Below are 21,333 nucleotides of genomic sequence, written 5' to 3'. Positions count from 1 at the left end.
GTTTCTGTGCTTTGGAGTAATCCACCAAAAAGATAAAGCAAATAAACTGGCAATCATCCAGCAAGAGAACCTTTTCCTATCTACTCCACAAAACCTGTGTGAAGAGCTGACAGATGTGTGAAGCTTTGCTGAAGTTCATCAACTACCACTGAGAAGAGATGAAATTCCAGAGTTGATACTCATGAAGGAGAACACCCAGAATATCCATCTGATGTGACTCACTGCTGCTCTTATGAAACTAAAATGTTTGTGTTTTTATTTTAGTGACATTGTATGCCTCCTGTATTCTCCTGGGAGTGTTCCTGAATAGCAGTATACCTATATTTTTTGAGCTTTTCGTGGAAACTGTCTACCCAGTTCCAGAAGGAATTACTTGTGGAGTTGTCACTTTTTTAAGTAATATGTTCATGGGAGTACTTTTGTTTTTTCTCACATTTTATCACACAGGTAAGAAATCTGACTTTTTATTTACTATCTAAATGTGTTACGAGAGAGTTTTGTGGCACTGATGTACAGGGAATTTATATGGAGAATTCCCACTAAGGCAAATTACTTTATTTGAGCTTTCACATGCGAAGAAAATATCTTCTGTTGCTTTTCTTGAAAGGCATCCCAGCCTGATGGAATGCATCCTCACTGCCCCCCCCACCAAAGTTTCTGATTTAATTAACTTGGATGGTGGGGGGGGCGGGGGGGCAGCATTTCTACTTTTAAAAGCCCACCAGCTGATTCTAATATGCTGGTTCTCATTGAGAACCACTGATATCTTGCTTTTAAAAAAATACTTCAACTCTACTGTCTTAACATAAGGTAGAAATTAAGGTCAGGGGTATATATGTAGTTTAAAGCTTTGCAGATGAATGAGAGATCACCCAAAGAGTGGATCGCCTGTATAGGACAGCTCTGTCCAATGGAACATTTTATGATAACAGAGGTGCTCTTTATCTGTACTGTCCAGCACAGTAGCCACTAGCCCATGAAGCTAATGCAGCTAGGGAACTGGATTTTTCATTTTATTTCATTTTGATTAATTTGTTTACATTTAAATTGCTACATGTGGCTACCAAATTGGTCAGTGCAGGTATAGAGTGAAAAGAAGGTTGCAGTTAGAACCCAGGGGTACACCTTTAAAGAAGGGGGACGTCCTTACAAAGGAAGAAGGGCTGGGTTCCTGAACCCAAGTAGAGGAGTTAGCCTTGGACGAAAGGAGGTGGAGAGAAGGCAGTGTGTGTGGCATAGAAGCAGAGGCCTGTGCTGAGCACATTGTTGAGGGAGCTCCTTCTTGATGGCACCAACTTTCGGCTTAGAAGCCAGTTCATCTATGCAGAGTTGGTGGGAAGGTAGTGGAGAAGGGGCTTAAGGAGAGAATGAAACTTTAAAATAGCTTTTGAGGGGGTGGGAGGAGATGCTGCAGGGACAGCTGGAAACTTGCTGGGCATATTGAAGGCAGGCCCCACTGGTGTTGAGGTCTGCGGGTTTGTAGTGGTTCTGTTTTGCAGTTGTTTGGTTTTCTCTGATATTTTCTTTTCCATGGTCCAAATTCTGTCTCGCTATTTTAGAAAATTGGGGCACAATTATCTAGACTTCTATTTTGCATGTTAAAATAAGGATTTATACTTATTTTATACATCTGGACTTTTTAAATTTTATACTTGTGAGTCTTAAATATAAATCTTTTATTAATTTCTACTAGGTTTATATCCCATTTTATTTCCTTGTCTTAAATAATTGAATATTACTACTTTTTTTTTCTGGTTACTGTTTTCTTAACTACTCATCAGATACAGTAAATCTGGATAATTTGTACATGGAAGAATCTAATTTATAAGACTTAAATGTAAGAAATGCTCTAAAATGTGACACTCCAAGAGACCTAATTGTTTCTAGGAATTCTGACAGGCTTGTAATTGAAATAATAGCCATGATAATCTCCTTGACTGGAAAACAAATTTTTGAAACGTTCAAAGCTGATGAAGCAGAATCTCCCTGGGTTTTGGACAGCTTGTGACATAGCACTTTCACCTAACAGCAAGGAGCATCCAAAGGATATATTAATTTCTTAATATAATTAACAACAAACTAGATCATTTCTGTCGATCACTAATACAGGTAAAGATGGTTTCAACTTTGCTAAACCTGATATACGTTTGGTTAATCCTATGAAAGAGAGTGATATTTTCGAAGGCAAGTGATATTAATAAAGTCAGACCACTCTTCACTGTCCTCCTGGAAACGTGTTTCCATTAGGGAAAATGCCATCACCAGGTATAGGGTCTTTGCCTTCAATTAGTTTTCTAAACAGAATCACCTAACAGTCATTACATTATCAGCTTTAACCCACTTCAGCTGTGTCATAGTTGAAACTAGGAGGCTCAGTGCCTCTCTTTTTTTGCCTGGTAAAGTATCAGAGATGGCTGTTGCCCTTAGAGTGGTAGAAACGGTTTTCCAGCTCATGGACACAGGTGGGCTGAATGGTCCTTGCAGCCCGGCTGAGCATGGTTTCTCCTGTTGGATGGAAATTGTTTTGTCTTCCCAGCATTTAAAAACAACAACAGTAGACGCCAGATCACATTATCCCCTAATAGACCTCTTGCATGTGGTCTATAGAATATAACAAACATGTATCTATTGGTCAGTTTAAAGCAGGAGCTACCCCTGTGCTGTCTGACTGTGGAGAAGCCCAGTGTACGCCTACCATTGTGCTCGGCAAGCAGAGTGTCTCTATCACTCTCCTGGGTCTTGAATGTGCAGCTTCCAATTTGTTCAACAGAGACTGGTGTCTGTACATCAGTCAGTGCTCACTCCTCATTTTGCAGATTTGTAGTGACCAGATACGAGCAGACATTTTTGGTTCTTTGGCACAGGCAGTGGAAGAAACACTTAACACCATTTCTGCTAATTTCTATCTCACTGATACAATCAAGGATTTATCTAGCTGGGGGGAAAAAGCTTCCCTCTTCTGGGTTGGTTTCTGATCATATGTTCTTATACATATCTATGTAGATGTTAAAGGTTCCTGCCTAAACTCCGTGAGTATTGTGAAAAATAAAACTTTAAATAAAAATTAATCTTAATCGAACAGGATGGTTTTCAGGACAAAAAAAAACTCAGTATGTTTTGACATTTTAGAGTTAATGAGAAGATGAATGTGAAAGAGCTTAGACCAGGGTACAGCTGGCAATCACCAAATGTTTTGTTTCCTTCTGGATAATTAGCTGGTGATGATAGGAATTTAAACATCTAAGCTTCTATTTTAAAGAAATGCTTTTATGTGCTTATTTGTCAGTGCGTATAATGAATACACACAAACATACCCCACAACTCTCTAAGGCTAAAAAGTTCCTAGAACTATGAAAACTCTGTTGAGATTCTTTCACTTATCATTAGTTGATCTCGCCCCAAAAGTCCCACAGCAAAAGTCCACATGCCTTATAGCTGAGGTATGATGATACATAAATTACAAATCTGAAAACTGTATAAAATTATTTCCTAAATTTTTAGTTACGCAGCCCGGTATGCTAAACATTTTATATAATGAATTTCTTCCATTAGAGCCAGTGTTTGAATGTCATAATTCAGTCATTTTAAACTTGAAAAACTCACCCAGAAGTTAGTTATATGTCAGAATTCAACTATTAGTTACATGATTGGAGGGCTTGATTTTTAATCATCATAAAGATCGGCAGTTTTTTAGGTCACTTCTCAAGGAAGTACTAAACTTCCTGACTAGAGTTTTTGGTTTCCCACCATGTGCTATCTCGTAGATGACTACATCAGATATGGCTTTTCAGGGCTGTATGTACAAACCGCAAAATGACCACATTAGAGTGCCTTGCCTAGCAAGATAGGCTCCACTGGTGATTTGCTTGTTGATTATGGCCATTGCCATCATTGATGGAGAATGTCACACAGGCTTCTATACCAACGTCACTGGCCTATTTAGAGCCCTGGGTCACAGAGTTTCCCATGTCCTGTGTTGACTCTGCTTTGGGAACCTGGACCATGTCAAAGATTTCTTGGAGTTTTTCTGACTTGGGTTTTTTAAGGTCACTTTCAAAAAAAGTTACTTGCTCCTTAATATAAGCATATTTGCAAAACTGAGTTGCTTCCTATAATGTTTGCTTTGCGAATCTCAGCGAGTATTTCAGACAGCACAGTGATGTTTTATTCTAATAACTTCACGTACAAAATCAATTTGGAAATGCCGTTGTATGCTTTACATGCTCTGAAATGTATTCTAATGTTCTATTTTATAGTTTGTAGCTTGTTTTGTAGTTTGTATTGTCTGTTATTTTTTGTTGTTGTTGTTCTAGAAGGTTTGCAGCAAGTTTTGGCTAAAAACATTAAAGGTTTTACCTCAGTCCTTTCATTATGAAGTAGCCAACCATGAATTTGAGGCTGCATTGTGTGCTGAGGAGGGAGGTATTGTCTAGTGGTTACCAGGAGAACAGGTTCAACTGATGTGGACTAGTGAGAAGTAATTTTATATCTAAGAAGTAAAATAATGCAATGTGCTGGTCCAAGCTATCGGATAATTAACGTGGAGTGAAGGGAGCAGGGCATCACACTGTGAAACTGTGGTGTCAGCTGGCTTCTCTTGAGAGAGAATGGAGACAATTTTGTTAAATTACCATAATTTTGGTTAAATCACCAAAGAAACTAGAAGGCTGGTTCTGGAAGATAGTGTCTGGAACCAGACAAGTACTTGAAGCCAAAAGTGTGGCATCATTGCAGGGAAAGATGAGGTGAAAAGTAGAATGGTACTTCATCCTAATTAGTTCAGCCCCAGCAGAGCCTCACCATTTGGTGCAGAGCTCTGAGTAAACTATAGCACCTGCCTCACTGTAAATTGGCAGAGTCCTCAGGCTGCAGCACAGGAGATGACAGAGAGCCAGCAGAAATGTAGAGGCAAGTCATGGGGGCTTGCAGTATGGATTTATAGTTTCCCTAGTGAAAGGCAAAGGGAAGGAATGTTGGAAAACTGTGCTCACTTTAAAAGATACAAAAGAAAATTTCGATGGCTAAGGACTCTGTTGGTTTAATTACGTCATGGCACTGGGCTCCAAAGGACCACAGCCAACTTTGCTCTGCCAAGTCAGACTGAACTTTTAAGCAAGCCATTTCCTGCACATTAGAGCCCCTTAGATGTGGTCTATGGGAGTGGCTTTCAGTGGGGACATGCAGAGGTTTCCATCCCTGACCTTTTTCTCTCTAAAAAGGCAAAAATTTCAAAGAACACTGGTAGTTGGTTAAGCCAGGTGAACTTAGTGAAGGGTGGATTTGACTTCGCAGAGAGAGGCACAATAGTGAAAACCAACCAACCCACAAACCATGACACTAAAGAGCAATTTTGAGTTATTTTTAGAGATTTCATCTGAACCCAGGTAGAAGGAATCGTTTTACAATTCTGATGAAATAAAGGTCTGCTTTGGCAATATTTGACTAATTTCTAGGTTTAAGGAGAGCTAGGACAAGTTGATTGTTGCTGCATGTGTGTTGCTCTAGGTCCCTGTGAAATAGTCTGTAAAGTTTAGGAAACATCTTTGTTGTAGACTTCAAGTGCCATACTTTCTTTTAGCTATTGCTTAAAATGCGAACTTAAAGTAAAAAACGCTCACTTTTAGTATAAACAGTATGCTGTTATCTCTATTTTACTACTTTTGCTTTTCGTATTTTTTCACTGCTTCTTTTTGCTTGTTAAAATTATCATCAGAAATCCAGAGGCTATATGGTTAATATAAAAGCAGAAAATGCTTGGTGCGTCATTTCAGGGAATATTAGAATAAAGACAAGATCCCAGAGATCACAGCGTTTCTGAGTATTTAGATTCTAGTCAATCCAAGTAAAGGACAGAAAACAGCTTTGCATGAAAATACCATTGAAATATACATCTTTGTTCCGTGCTATAGAATAGCATGTCTGACTTTTAAAATGTAGAAATTGAGAGGTTAGGGAGGCTGCTTTTGTGAACATCATATTATAGGAAAAAAAGGTACTTCAGCACCTTTTCTTACTGGTTGGTTTTCTGATGTCCATTCCTGAGCATAAATTGCTCTTTTAGCCATATGAATTATGGATTAATCTAAAGCAGCAGCATAGAAATCTTTAGGATGATTTTTGAAGATTAAGGCAGTATTAGCATTCTGTAGAAGCACAGAGGGAAAATATAAACTTATAGCAGTGCCCAAAGGAAAAAATGTACCAGGGAATGTGTTTCCTTCATTTTTGGTTGTGTTTTTATTTTTTCATTGAAATTGCTAAATGGATATTAAACTAGAGAAGTTGTCCCCCCCGCCAGCCCCTTTATGCCAAGAAGCTGCTCGCTTCTGCACGAAAGCCTCAAGCCTGACTGACAGAGTGGGCTGGGATAGAAGGAAGCTGAACAGATGCCCGGCTCCAAGGCCCCTGGAGCCAGAGGAAGCAGCTAGAGACAGCACAGTCGGCAGGGCAAGCATGTGTGTTTTGGTAGCAAGAGGCCCAGGATTGGCCTGTTGGAGAGTCCTGAACTCGTGAATGAGCATTTTCGAAGAAGCACGTTCTCAATTCCATTAAATCGAAAAACATTATTTGAATTGCCTGTTTAGATGATTCCTGTAAATCTTCTGGTAATTGGCATCATACATAACCATTATGTTAGTAGGAAAAAAAGACTAGAAAGAAACCAAAGTATTCACAGTAGTTTCTCTGAGAGTAGAATTTAGGATTCATTTTTTACATTTTACTTATTATATATATATATATATATGTATTTTCTACTTTGTTTTACAGTGATTACTACTTGATTTTTTGCTGAGAATTAGGTATTTCTTTCCAAAAAAATTTAAAAGTGTTATCTCAAAATTCAGGTGATTTTCTTGTTTGTCTTTCTAATCCATCAGATATTTCTAAACAAGGACAAGAGTGATGGTGATAAAGGGGCACTTTAAAAACAATTAAACTAACATTTAAAGGTGATTGATTGATTTTTCTTTCTTTGAAGTAATAGATTTTTTTTTTTTTGGTCACCAAAGTCAAGTTGGGTTAAATTGATGAAAAGTCATTAACAATACTGATTAAAAATATTCCACAGGAAAGCCCTGTAACATATTACATGCATCGCTTAGACTCCGCATTTGTCACTGTTTATTGAAAGCCGGTTTTCAGGCCTCCCAGGGCGCATTTATTATAAGTGCTTTTGAATGCAAAGCAGGTTGCTCCCAGCATACAGGTGGTGTTCTGCTGGTGACACATGAATGCTTACAACTGCATGTTTTTGTCTTACAGAGTTGTCTTGGTTCAACTGGTGCCTTCCCGGGTCGTGTTTGCTCAGTCTCCTCCTTATTCTGTGCTTCAGGGAATCCTATGACAGACTCTATCTTGATGTGGTTGTCTCAGTTTAATAGCACAGACTTGAAGGAGTTTTTAAAAAGAGACTGGAAATCAATACTGCATACTGCACATTTGCTTGGAATTGCACATCTAACAGGAAAAAGAAAAAGAGAAGAGAGAAACTTCATTCAGAGGTTTTGTTAGGTTACAGATGATCACATTAATTTAATTACTGCTAGGTAATAATAATGTGGAACTTGAGTGATAATAGTGGGTTTAAAAACTGTATCAATGGCGTACGTGTGCCTGAGTCTGGGGTTAGAAGTGTGATGTCTTACACAGAAAGCACTACCTAGGTAATTCCCTCTATGTTTTGTGCCAGTGCTAAACTACTGATTAATTGTAACTATGAAAAGAAATAAAGGGTGTCTATTACATGAAGATAACTCCTTCCCTAAGCCACATATCAGAATAGGAAGAAATGCCACTAACTTCTAAAGAAGTTTAAACCCTATATCAGATTTTAATTATAAAATAGCCAAGAGGTGTATCAATGATAGATATTAGCCACCTGTACACTACATTTTTTTCTAATAAAGCCATTTCTTATATGACTCCTTATTTTTAATTAGATCGGAAACCTTTGGCCACCTTAATTATGGTGATCAAGTGCTTTCCAGTGACTGCAGAGCACATACTTTGTGTCTCGATCTTAACTTATCCTTGTTTCTGTGAAATACAATTTCATCTGCTAGGCTCTTAAATGATTAAATTAAATGTGACTAAATGTTTAATACAGTCCCATTAAATGCTGTATGAAAAATGTAATTTCATTCCGATTTAGCACTTTGTTAAAAGTGAAATGACAAATCCCATAGAACATCCTGTGTCTTCGGGCAGATATATATGTGGTGGCATGGGATGGAAAATCCAGCACCAGCTGTTATTTACCAGGGTTGCATTTTATTAAATGACCCTTGTTTGAAAATAACAATTTATAGCATTGAAACTTTCAGATCTGTTGAGTGATTTCTGAATTACTTTCTTGTATCTCAATTCAGGTTATAAAATATTCAGTTCTATTTAGAGTCAGTATATTTGAGAGGGCAGTATTTTGCCAGTACCTGCCTTCCTTCTGTGGATGACAGCTTTTTCAAAAATAATACCCACTGGACAGCTCTCAGACGTGTATTTCACTATGACATAAAATATGCTCTGGTGGGGTTATGATATTACCACTATTCAGATTTACATAATTCCCTTCAGGCTGGAAAATCAAACACTTTGTCAAAAAGTCAAGAATGATGTTTTATCTTCATTGTTCTCAGCTTCCTCCAACCCCCTCTCCTTTTTTACTCACTTGAAATTGTATCTTCATTGTCAGCTAAATATATATTATTTTATTTGTCTTCTTCTGGACAGCAGAGTGTAAGGCAGCTCCTTCTATTAGCCAAGGTGGTGAAGTATGGTTAAGGGGACCTGGTCAGCACTTAATTAATTGACTGATCTCCACACATTCGCACACACCATCACACACAGTCCCAGATACCCCTCCTTTCCCCCTTGGTAAGTCGAAGGCTATGCTTTTACTAACCTTGGTCCTAGAGGAGGATGCTGTTACTGTCAGGCCTTGTAAGATCCGAAATTGTGCAACCTGGAAAGTAAGAAAACCCTCAAATTTAACATCTGTCTTCAGTCACCTTTAGACCATCCCCCTTTATAACCACCCTGCTAATAACTTAGCAGCCAGAACTGAAGGAACTGAGGAACTTGCTAAAGAGAAGAAGAAAACCTGTGAAAGCTAGGCTTAGTTCCTGTTAACTCTGTCATTCTTCTTAAAAATAAAAGGAAAGCAAAGCAGAATTCTTAAGGGTAATTGAAAGCCAGCCAGTCCAGGTGTCAATAGTCCATGACCCAGGTGCTAAAACAACCACCACCCCTTCCTGTTTAGAATGAATCTAGAAAGATGAGGGAAGAATTATGATGCATTTGGTTTTAGTCAGAACTGTTGTGTTTGAGGACACTCCTATATAAAATTTTGCTGTAAGACTTCTCATACAGAGCATTTTAATTATGGTTAATTCTACTTTTAACACAAAGTGAAAAATAACATTAAAAAATATTACCTAAATGACTGATTAGTTCAAAGACAGACCAAATGGGTAGTGATTTTAAATTCTTGCATTGTACCAGGTACCAACCACTGTTTTTAGCGAACGTGAGATGAGATGAGATGAGAGGTGTCCCTTTGTCTCATTTACATCTGCTTAACTCCTCCAGCAGATAATTGTTCTAATCACAAGCTGCAGCTGTTTTAAATGATCAAGATTTCATATACCAAACCTGATAGAAAGAGAACCAAAATCTTCTAGGGGTGGGGGGGAGGATTACACATTATTTACTTACCTGTATATTTCATAATTTTTTTTTTTACTTTTGTATTTCTCACACGCATCAAAAGACCAGCCATAATCTTTGCACTTTATAAACAAACATTAAAGGGTCCTAATGAATTTTAGAATTGAAAAAAATCTTAACCCTCTACTAATCTAAGCACTCATTTTAGAATTTATAGGAACAGCCCCAGAGAGGTAAAGGATCTTGCCAAAGGTCACAATCCTAGTTAATGACAAAAGTAAAACTAACTAAAACCCACATCTTCTGACTCCCAAAGCAGTCTTTTTTTCTCTGCCTCAGAGAATTGGAGCTTAATTTGGACATTTTGGGGTGTTCGTGAATACTCTTCTCATGTTCAAAAACGATGGGGCTTAAGAGTAAAATACTGTTAAAATTAGGTGATTGCTTGATTTCTAAGTAAAATCCATCTTTTTTCTTCATCGCTATCCCGTTGGTGCTCTAACATCTCTAAGTCTTAGCTTGCAGTGAGTGACGCGATCTGAAAAGTTTCTGATGAATAATTCAATCCTCATAAACCAAGTCAACAGCATTATTAATTGGTAAGGACATGTTATAGTGTAAGTTCCCTGTGGCTTATCAGTGAATATTTCACAGTTTATGGGAAGAAGCATTGTTTAGTATGGTCCCTGGTGGAGATATAGAACAGATAATTACATACACAAATGCATTTCACTGGAGGGTAGAGCTAATAAAATAACAAGAGGGAGTCAAGCACCATTTTGTATATTTAAGCACATATGGCCTAAGGGCCACGTTTTATCATAGATCATACATTCATGTTTAATTATTGAGAATGTTTACAGCTTGCCTTTCTAATGAGAGATTCAAGCGAAGAGATTTTAAATTGAGATTAAATTCTCATCTACTCATCTTTTAATTCCTTTTTTTTTTTTTTTTACTATTTTTACTAAAATCTAGGCATTCATCTTGCTGTTTGCATAAGTACAAGCTTCACTTTAAACTCAAGATCAAATGCAAGTGCATAGTAGATTTGTTTTAAATTAATGTTAAAAATCACATTAATTCCACATTTGTCCCAGAAACAATAAGTACAGGAATTATTGATTATACCATATTATCAAGCAAGTGCAAAAGCTGTGACATGAAGAAAGTGTCCTATTAAAAAAGAGATATATAGAAAACTATGAGGAAATTTCATCAGACCTATTTCATAAATGTAGGAAAAATAGAATTCCACTTTAATTTGTATGATTATAATCATATAGAAAAGAATGAGACAAAGCTTATTTCCATACTGTCAACAGTTTGCTAATCTGTTGGGAAATAAAAACAGTACTGAGGGGGGAGAGTGTTGGACCATCCCAGAAGAACAAAACTTGACAGGGAAAGTTTTAGGTGCTCTTTTAACAGCATCCATTGGGTAGTTTGTGCTCAATAGTGGTGCGTGTCTGCTTAGTAAGCAGACATCTTGGCCATCCTGAGCACTCATTTCCTTTCAGGTGTCCTCCCGGTTCAGTTGGAACCTCAAACTTAGGAGATGACCTCTAGGAACTAATACCAAGGCCCTTAAGAGACTCTTGAGGGTGTCACCTCTGGCCAGGGGATGGGAATGATAGAGGCTGTGGGCGGAGAGCACAGGCAATGACATGCCCTAAATCTCTCCCCTGAACCACTTCTCTTTTTATAAATAATTTTAGTTTGCTCTTGGTCAGGACTGAAACATCAGCCCCTTGTTTCACCTGACAGTTTCCTGAGGCTCTTTGCTTGTCCTCACTGCCCTGTGCCTCAGCTTTCTGAACACCTGCATGAATCTGCCCTTTGTTCCATCCTGGTCACCGCTTCCTTGAGCTGACTTCCTGGCATAGGCTTCTTTACCTTCAACCCCTCCCTAAGCTCCAGGGCCGAAAACACAGTCTCCTTCCTGCCTAGTAGTAAAGCCATACACCCAGGCTGCCCTCTCATGAACAGGATGCTAGCATGAGCAGAACATAAACAAATCCAGGCACTCCAGAAAGATTTAACAGTTATTCTCACAGCCAAGTCATATACGTTAGAATATTCCCCTGAAATGGGAAGGGAATTACAAAAGTCTCTAACAAGTTTCTCATGTTATTATTTCTTGTGCTTTTATTTTTTTTTAATGCCTTTTGTTTGTTTATTTATTTATTTATTTATTTATTTTTTGGCCTGGCGGCATGCAGGATCTTAGTTCCCCGACCAGGGATCGAACCTGTGCCCCCTGCACTTGGAAGTGCGGAATCTTAACCACTGGACCACCAGGGAAGTCCCTATTTGTTGTACTTTTAGAATGTGGACTAACTTGCCTTGTGTAGTCTTCCTCTTGTGGCTTGGAACCTGGTAGGCCTCAGACAATAGCCTTCCATCTCAGCCAACACTCAAAAAGAGAGCAAAAAGCCGCCCCACCCTAGCTGTTCTGTTCATTCAACAAGGGAGAATTAATTTTTTAAAAACAGCTAAAAAATGAAACAAAACATGAAATTCATTGCAGCAACCTTGGAAAAATGATAAAAACACATCAAACCATTTTAGCTCTAAACATGCTAGCTACATTTGGTACATTGCGAAGCTTGGGGCTCCAGAAGGGATGCCAGAAGATCAGCCCTACAGCACAGCGCTCTTGGGGTTCCCCCAGGCTCTTCTAGTTTACAAGCGAGGCTTTTGCAGTCTTGATCAAAATGGCAAGAATGACTTGGAGGCACTTTTGATTTACCTTGATGTTAGAAAATGATACTTTTTTAAACTACAATTTAATTTAGACTTCCTCTAGTTCAGATTGGCTTTCTTCCCATTTACCTGGAAGAATCATAGAATCAGAGACAAGGATTTAATCCAACACCCCATTTTACAAATAAGTAAATAGAGAAGCTTTCAGGTTAAATGACAGCTCAGTTTTAGCAGATCACTCGACTCCTACACCAGCATTCCTTCCATAAGTGATCAGTGTGTTAACCAGAAATAATTTAAGTAAAATTTCTTTCAAATTTTTGAAAATTAAAACATGTGAGTGTATACCCATTATAAAATACCAGTACAGAAATATAAAGTGTAGTCTACCTCCAAACATGCTGGTTGATCCATTCTCCTTTTCAGAGATAATCCCTATGAGTCCTTTCAGAAAATTTTCTATGCATTTACCTACATCAAGTATAAAAACTTAGAGAGGATTTAAAATCAACTCATCTCAGGAACTATTTCTTAAGACCATGTTGGCATTAACACTTGGGCAGGAGTTTCTGAGCTCCTTATTTTTCTCCAAGACAAATCTGTATCAAATGTAGCAGTGGTTAATGGAGACATTTTACAGACCTGGTTATGTGCCATCAAGCTCTATCATATTCTGAAGTTTAAAGGTGAACTTCAATATGCAATATTGGTTTTCTTATTGGAAATATAGTCAGTTTTTAATGCTGCCAACTAAGGTCCATGCCCCATGAGAGAAGAAAATGAATGATCCACCCCCAAAATCCAAGCGGATTTTCTTGACAGGGTTTTCTTGGCTGTCCATCTCAGCAGAGGCACGCCATACTGTAGAAAGCAGAAAGTCGAGAAGACAGCTTATGCCATCCCATTTTTTAAAAAAATAATAGCTAATGAAGATTCTGGTAATCCTTAACTATTTTCCTGGTCACCTTCCTTAGCTGTTCTAACTTTCAAGCTACCAGTAAAATTGATGAACTGTAGTAGGACAAGAACTTAGCTTTGTTTGGTCGCTTCTTTCTTTCCTGTCATCTTTCCCATCAGGCTTTCCCCTTTCTGGTTGTATCTTCCTGTTTATTTCTGACTATGCTTGGAAGCAAGCTGTGTGAAACCCACATTGTCTGAGTTGCCCATATTATTGAAGAGAGCTGGCCAATTTCTTCATGAACTAGACTAGAGAGGACAGAAAAAAGCCCTAGCCTAGGAGCCCCAGGGCCCAGCGCGTGGCCAGGCCTGGTGTCTTCAGCTGTTTAACCCTGAGCAAGTCCCTTCATTCCTCATTTACCCACAATTCTAAAATGAAGGAGTGAACAAAGATGTTCCCTAAGGTCTCTTCCAGTTCAGAAATTCAGGTCCATTCTTTTTAAATATTAGGAAATGACTGACGTACATGCACCTGTTTGTGCAGTAACCCTCCTCCTGTGAGTCCCTACACGTAAACACACAGACTCTTCCACCACACACACATTCAGCAACAAGAAGAAATGGCTTCTTCATTGCCTGTGCTAGAAGATAAGCTATAGGTACTGTTTATTTCCCCAAAGGACCTTATATATGAAATGCAGCGTTTATTAAATTTATCAAATGTAATACGAGAAAATCTGTCATCTGCTGTTGAGATAACATCCTGGGAGCCAGGTCAGAGTACTGCATTTGCTTACCGGAATCAGGACAAACCAGAAAACCATCCTTTGGTTTGGTTTGATTCATTGTGAGTCAGCAGTGACTTGGCACCTGTAGAAATCAAACTGTTGGATCAGATGGTAAAGCTGATCCTTGAACTGATATTTCTAGAGTTACAGCACCGAACTGATATTTCTAGAGTTACAGCACCGAAGAATTGTAAGTTGCGCTGCAACAATGTCGTCTCTAATGGCCAGATTCTGCCAGTAGAGCTGTGCATATATCTTTTATAGAATGAGAACAGAGGTTTAGTAGGTCATGTCTGATCTGTACCCAGGTGTTAGGAAACAAGGCTTCACTGAAATTGTAACATGGGCACAAAAGCTGTCAGAGAAATGAACCAAAAGTCCAGCCTGAGAGTCAGGAGGCCTGGGTTTCAGTCTCTCTCTCCAGGGCAGCTGCTGAGCACCTTGGGGCTTTGGAAAAGTCACCTGTTCTCTCTGGACCCTGGCTTCCTCTAAAATAGAAGGGTCAAGTGGATGTTCCTTTTTGCTGAAGAGTTTTATAGCATCTGATATACACTTACTTGGTCACACACAGACCAGACAGAAAGTAGAAAACAACACAAGTGCAATACCTTTCCACCAGTCCTTCCAGTTACACATTATCTTTTCAAACAAGCAAGGAGCTTCTACAAGGAAGGCCCCCTTAGTCATGCATTATAGGTGCCAGGCAGTTATGGAAACTCTCAGGCCATCGACATATCCACTATTCCTTCATTCACGCTTTTATTCATTCTACATACAGAGTAATTACATGTGTGCAGTGTGTGCCTGTGAAGGAGAATCAGAAAAACAAAAGATGTTTCTACCCTTCAGGACATTTTAGACAGATTTTTTAAAAAAACAAATACTCTCCTGAACTAGCAATAAAAAGGAATAATGAGAGTTTCCCAAATAATTATGCATAGCAGGAACCCAAATTTTTTTTCTTGTACCATCATTAACCATAACTGATTTCAAGGGAAGGTATTCTGTTCCATTGGAATTTCCACCATAGGCAGAACCTGTATCTGTCTGGGAGCACTGAATCAATTTTCACATGAGGAATCCCAAGCCTTCCCATCATCCCATGACTGGGGAGTGGGTTACTATTCCTTTAGGAAGTTGGGAAGATTGTTGGCACCTCCAGCTTCCTCTGAAGACAAGACTTAAATACAAACACACCAAGATACACATAAGGCCTTGTGCGTTTCCTTTCTAAAAGGAATTTGAATTTTAACAGAGAACAAAGACTAAACACCAAAAGAAAGGGTTTCTAGTGATAGAACTTGGGACATCAGCCCATCAGAGAGAGAAGGGCTGCTTTGGGGGCAGGAGACTCTATGGGAGCCCTTCAGCTGTGTCCACCTGTAAATCTAAGCCACACTTGAGGCATCGCTATTGCAGTCCTGGCCTTCTAAGCCTTTGCAGAAACCCAAAGATGCTCAAAAGGGCAGGTTTTAGTTCTGCAGATGGGTTTATTTACTGCCAATGTCCCTACCTCCAAATTTACTTCCCTCTTTACCAGAAGTAAATCTTTTGGAGGCTTATGAAAATTAAGTATTAGGAAAATTCTGCCCCCATCCTACTAGATTGCATCTACAAGTCCCAAACAAAATCGCTTCCTTGACTTACATGCACATAAGGTCAAGGAAGGTCTGTGACTCGGAGAAGCGGCCTGGAAGAAGTCAGGGCAGGTGTCTGATCCCACCCCTCCTGCTATAGGCAGAACAGGGCTGCCCACTGGAATCCTGCTAAAATGAGGGCTGTGCTGGGGTGGTCCTTTTCCTCTCAGTCCTTCCCTGAACTCACTAATTCACATTGCACTGCTCTTCCTGATCAATAACTTATTGCTGAGAAAATCAGTAAATGATGTAAATGTCTCCAGTGGAGCCGTCCCCCTCCATGACCCCACTGTCCTTTCAGTCTGCGCCCCAGAATCCTTGTTCCGTGTCCCACAGAAACGCAGTTACCCTTGTCCTTTTCAGGGAAAAAGACATTGATTGAGAGCTTAGCCCTGACATTTCACCCTCTTTTATCTCAGAACACAGAAGCCCCTTCACGTTTGTTGTCTTTTTTACTCAAGGTTAATATAGATCCCCAGGCACTGGCAACTCCATGCTGCATTCTGTTGCCTATAATTGTCCTTCCATCTAATTGGGCGAAAGCCTACTCTAATGAACCAGCTACTGATTCCCTTACCTATTCACTCTTTTATCAGTATTCCTTTACCAGTAAATTCTTTGTTATCTAGGTCCTGAAATTTATTTCATGTTTTTTTAAATTTTAATTTTTTCTTACAAAATTGCTTCTTTTATCTTATAGCAGACTGTGATCTTTTTGCTTCTGAGTACTTTATAATACAATTCGAATATAATAGAACATTATAAAATAAAGCCAGGCAGGGATTTCATCCTAACCACTATTAAATGCTGGGAGAGGCAGATCATATTTTTTTAAAAAGAGAGGAGAGCTGGGATGGAGGAAGCTGGATCTCATAATTCAACCAGTATATTTCGGGCTCCTGCTGCATGCTGAGCACAGGGCTAGGCTCTGAAGATGCAGAAACAAATAAGACAGCATCCTGGCCCTCAGAGAGATTCATATTCTGATGAGTCCATTCATAACAACTGTAATTCAAACCTAGCAACACCCCCAAAAACTGTTGGAAGCTTTGTAGCTTATTTCTATGACTGTCTATGGGATCGTACTCTGTTTGGAAAAATACGCTCTAAATCCTGCTTTCTTGGGCCATTAGAAATCCATGCTTGTCCCTAATCAGTTTTTTTTGTTGTTTTTTTTTTTAAGAATTTGAGGCCAAGACATGTATATTCTTTTTTTTTTTTTTTTTTTAATTTATTTATGGCTGTGTTGGGTCTTTGTTTCTGTGCGAGGGCTTTCTCTAGTTGTGGCAAGCGGGGGCCACTCTTCATTGCAGTGCGCGGGCCTCTCACTATCGCAGCCTCTCTTGTTGCGGAGCACAGGCTCCAGACGTGCAAGCTCAGTAATTGTGGCTCACGGGCCCAGTTGCTCCGCGGCATGTGGGATCTTCCCAGACCAGGGCTCGAACCCGTGTCCCCTGCATTGGCAGGCGGATTCTTAACCACTGTGCCACCAGGGAAGCCCCCTAATCAGTTTTTATAGTTACGTGTAACCTTCATAGAGTAAAAAAATGCATCTGGACAGCTTTTGAAGTGTCAGGCAGAGAAATCTGTTTTGATGGCTTGAAAAGAAGTGGAAAAGTTTTAGGGAAAGCTAACAAGCTTCCAAAGAGTTCAGATCTGCTAGTGTTCAGACATGGGATTAGGCAGAGGGAAAAGCCTTCTAGCAAGAGGAAGCTGGGGCCATGTAAGCATGGAGACCCCACTGAAGGAGTTAGCAAGATAGAAGCCAGGCTACAGGCGTTTGTTGATATGTCTGCTGAGTGAAAGTGGAGAAGGAGGTTTGGAGGCAGGGAGTTGTGGTGGAAGCAGATTCTGGAAAACAGAACCCCAAAACTGGCTTGTTCTCAGAGTCATCTGGCCCAGCCTCCCGCCTCCAAGCACATCCTGCCTGCGCTGTGTCTGGCCAACTGCTTTTTCAGCTCTCGAGGGATGGAGATTCTACAACCTACCCTGTCATCTATTCCAGAGCCACCCCACTCTGCACTTAGAAGTTCTTGCTTTTAAAGAATGGAGGCAGGAGAGAGGTGGTCCAAAAATGGGGAGACAGCAAATCAGGGCAGAGGAACTGTCGTGGAGCTTGGAGATGGGGACTGTCTCTGCTTGGAGACGGGGACCTCACACCCCAGGGCAGGTGGGGACACTAGAAGGGGAGCCAGCCATCTGGGAACCGCCCTCGTGGAAGCCCTGTCTGGCGGAACGGAGGTTCCCGTTCTGCTCCACAAAAGCAGTGGGAATCTAGACATCCACCGCCTCTTATGCCTTCAGTACCCTATTGCATTTCATACACTCTGCCCGAGTCATTTCTTTTCATACCAATTCTTGGATGCAAAGAAATCTTGGGTAGTCCAAGTGGATTTTAGAGCCAAGTAAAGTCACCATGTCTTACTCCATTCAGACTTTTCCATCTGCCTTCACCCTCTCAGTCACACTCCTAGAAGCAAACCGGAAAGTCCTTGCAACCAAAATCACTATCTGAAAGCCCAAGAGCTTTCTTGTTCTCCCTCTGTTCTCAAGCCACAGTGTGTTGGTCTGATTTTACTCCATTTATAGTTCTCTGGCTTTCATGGCTCTGCACCACATGACAGAGCAGGAAAGCAAGCAGAGGCCGGGGGATCAGGTGGAAGGAAGTAGAGGCAGGATGGCTGCAGAAGCAGAGCAGAGGCAGCTGCTGACACGGGAGCCTACAATAGTCCCATGGCCGCCGTGATCCACGCTGGCGTCCTAGTGTGCCATACAGGCTCTCGCAACCCCATTCCCTGGGTTTCCTGGAGGTGGCCCTTCCCTCAGCCTTGGGCCTCCCCTTGGCGGTGAGTCTCACTGCAATTCATGCCCTCCCTCTCCCCTCCTCCCAGTCCCAGGCTACACTGAAGCCCCTGACTCCTTTTCAGTCTGCGGAAGAACAGAGTCCCTGCCTGTTGGGATCCGGTCCACTCTGGGGATGGTTTTTAGCTGAAACTGCTGCCGTTGAGCACAAGAGGTTCTGACTGCCAGAGTGAAAGAGTACTCCAGCAGGCTGTAGCAGATTCCCTGCCTCTGGGGCTGTAAATAAGAGAACGGTCCAGGACCGTCCCAGAGGACTAAGGATAGACCAGATGATCTCTTGGGATTCCTCCCAGCTCCAGAACCTGACTTTTAAATAGCAACACTAAGATCCAGGTGACATACAGGCTCCCTGACAGCAGGTGCTCCTCCTCCCGTGACACCCCATGTACCTGGGCAGACATTCTTCTCCCAGCAGGAGACATGGTGCAAAAATAGACAGGTGCAGGGAGGGGGCTTAAAATCTGCCCACGCTGAGCCTTGATGCCAGGGGATGTGCATATCTGCTGGCCCAGCTCTGTGACCTGGTGGGTCTATGCAACTGTCAAAACATGAGTGTGTGTGATAAATTCCCCTCCGACGCTCATCACAACTTCTGAGTGTTCTGTGCATTTTAAAATAATTCTTACCATGTAAATATTATATTACATTTTAATAAAAAGATTTTTTTTTTGCATTTTACTTTTGTAATATTTGGGGTTTTATAGATTTTTATTTTATGGCCAAGTATACTTTTGTAAGGAAATGTTGAAGTCTTGAGTATTTTTATTCTTTTCAAACTATAGTTAATGTCAACTGTAAGCACTGATAAATATTATTCCTATGCGGCTTTCCTTCCTTTCCATCGGGTCTTTTTAAGGAAATGTGTTTTGGCATAGCATTTTATTTAAAACTCTGCTTCATTTTACACATTGTGAATACTGAAGATTCTGAAAAATAAAGATGCATTTAAAATCTCTGTGCTGTTACATTTTAGAAATGGTAAATGTGCATTGCTTTGCCAAAGTGGTAATGAAATGTTTAATCGTTTAGAACTCCTAGTTCAGAATGGGGCTTCTAGTCATTACTCACAGTACGGCGCCTCCGTGTCAGCCCCCGCTTCTTGGGAGAATGCACATGAGAATGGTGATTTCCTGCTCAGCTTGGAAATATGGTTATGTTGACATTATAGTTACTGTGCTGTGGTTTTGCAATAAATGTGTATTGAAAGCACTTGTGATGACGTGGTCCGCGTTTTGTTTTTAATCAAACTGCAAATGGCAGTAGGAGTGGAGCCAAAGCTCCTTGAGCATTTGGGCAGCGAGATGTGGTGGGAAGAAAAACATGAGTTTGGGAGCAGGACAGACTGGGCCAAATCCTGCTCCTCCACCGACAAACCCTGAGACTTGGGTATTCTTTCAGCACTTCTGGAGATCCTGTGTTCTCATCCATGAAAAAATAGAGCTAAAATAAAGGAGGGGGATACTTATACATTTTGTGATGATGGGATAAAGTGATGAACCTAACAGACGTGGCATGTTTTGGTCGCCTGATAAGTGTTATTGGCCTTCTTCCTTTTCTTCCCTCTTACATCCCTCCCAAAGTCTTCATTTAAAAATAATTAATATTCAAGTTAAAAACATATTGACCTTCTGAGTAAGGCGATAGTATTAAATATGTAAGGATTAATAACTGTTTCTAATTTATCATAGAAGTTAATTCCCAAAAATGTTGATCACAGCTGGATTGAGACAGTATTTGGGAAACGTGGCAATGTTTGTATAAGCACACCACATTATAAGTCTACTGGCGATCCAAAGGGATTTGCCTTTGTGGCATTTAAAACAAAAGAACAAGCAGCAAAAGCTCTGAAGGTAGGTCCAGAGTCATCACAAAAACATGAAAGCACTTATTTTTGTAGTTTCAAAGCAAGCACATCCCAGGTTAAGTAGTGGGGAGCCCGTTCTTGGAAAAACTTGGAATCATGAACATCCGTTAACCTTTTGGAGGAAAGTTTTTCTTAACCTTCCTGGACTAGTTATCAAATAGTCCTGTTCTCTTCTTGAAGTTTCCAAAGTCTTCATTTTTGAAATACAGAAAACTATAATGCTTTCTTTACGTCTTGCTATAAATGTTTTTAGTATAGAACAGATCAAAACTGTATTTTTGTTTTATATCCTTAACATATCACGGACATTCTCCCATGAAAAGGGAAACTTTTTGAAGTATTTAATTTTATTGTTGGACATTAAGGCTGTTTCTGTGGAATACATTGTTGTATATTTCTCCTCCTTCTACTCTCTGATTATTTTCTTAGAAAAGATACCTAGAAGGAGAATTACTTGGCTCAGGTATGAAGACTTTTAGCTCCTATCAAGTATCCCCATATTAATTTAGTTATTTATCCAGCCTCACTGGAAAAACCTGTTTCTTCTCTACACTCAGTACTCACTTCTGACCCCAAATATGTGGGTTTCTCCAAACCAAGCAATTCTCCAATTCTCAGCAGACACCAACAGTTGAACTCAACGCTGATACTAACTGCTTGGAACAGGGTAGACCCCACAGGTTAAGGGCTCAGTCCCACAGGAGTACCCCTCTCCTCCCTCCTCTTTAGACTCCAATTGCAAGTCCAAGTTGTCACCTCTGCTTCTGACCAGTGAAAGGCTATAAATCACGGTTCCCTAATCAAAAAATGGGCAGAAGACCTAAACAGACATTTCTCCAAAGAAGACATACAGATGGCCAACAGGCACATGAAAAGATGCTCAATATCGCTAATTATTAGAGAAACGCAAATC

The 21,333-nt window shown here is 40.1% G+C and overlaps 2 protein-coding genes across 8 annotated transcripts in view; one reads left to right on the top strand and one right to left on the bottom strand.

Annotated features, from left to right (window-relative positions):
• Positions 1 to 21,333, top strand: part of SLC49A4 (solute carrier family 49 member 4) — a 114,555-nt gene that overhangs the window by 86,203 nt on the left and 7,019 nt on the right. Inside the window, exons 8-9 of one of the 4 annotated variants that reach the window (XM_036851170.1) lie at positions 265 to 447; positions 7,264 to 8,695. In XM_036851170.1, coding sequence (XP_036707065.1) covers positions 265 to 447; positions 7,264 to 7,379 — 299 coding nt within the window. In that variant the 3' untranslated portion in view covers positions 7,380 to 8,695. Of the gene's footprint in view, positions 1 to 264; positions 448 to 3,003; positions 3,080 to 7,263; positions 8,696 to 21,333 lie in introns of those variants that run through there. The other 3 variants (XM_036851167.1, XM_036851168.1, XM_036851169.1) reach the window with 3 other exon arrangements.
• The window catches only part of SEMA5B (semaphorin 5B), a 159,680-nt gene continuing 147,196 nt past the window's right edge, over positions 8,850 to 21,333 (bottom strand). For 3 of the 4 annotated variants that reach the window (XM_036851158.1, XM_036851159.1, XM_036851163.1), the window contains one exon: positions 8,850 to 8,962. In XM_036851158.1, the coding sequence (XP_036707053.1) occupies positions 8,932 to 8,962 (31 nt within the window). In that variant the 3' untranslated portion in view covers positions 8,850 to 8,931. The remainder of the gene's footprint in view (positions 8,963 to 21,333) is intronic. The other variant, XR_005019737.1, reaches the window with a different exon arrangement.

Source organism: Balaenoptera musculus, chromosome 4 (genome assembly GCF_009873245.2).
Source record: "Balaenoptera musculus isolate JJ_BM4_2016_0621 chromosome 4, mBalMus1.pri.v3, whole genome shotgun sequence".
In the NCBI taxonomy this organism is placed as follows: Eukaryota; Metazoa; Chordata; class Mammalia; order Artiodactyla; family Balaenopteridae; genus Balaenoptera; species Balaenoptera musculus.
This window is presented reverse-complemented; position numbering and strand designations above follow the sequence as displayed.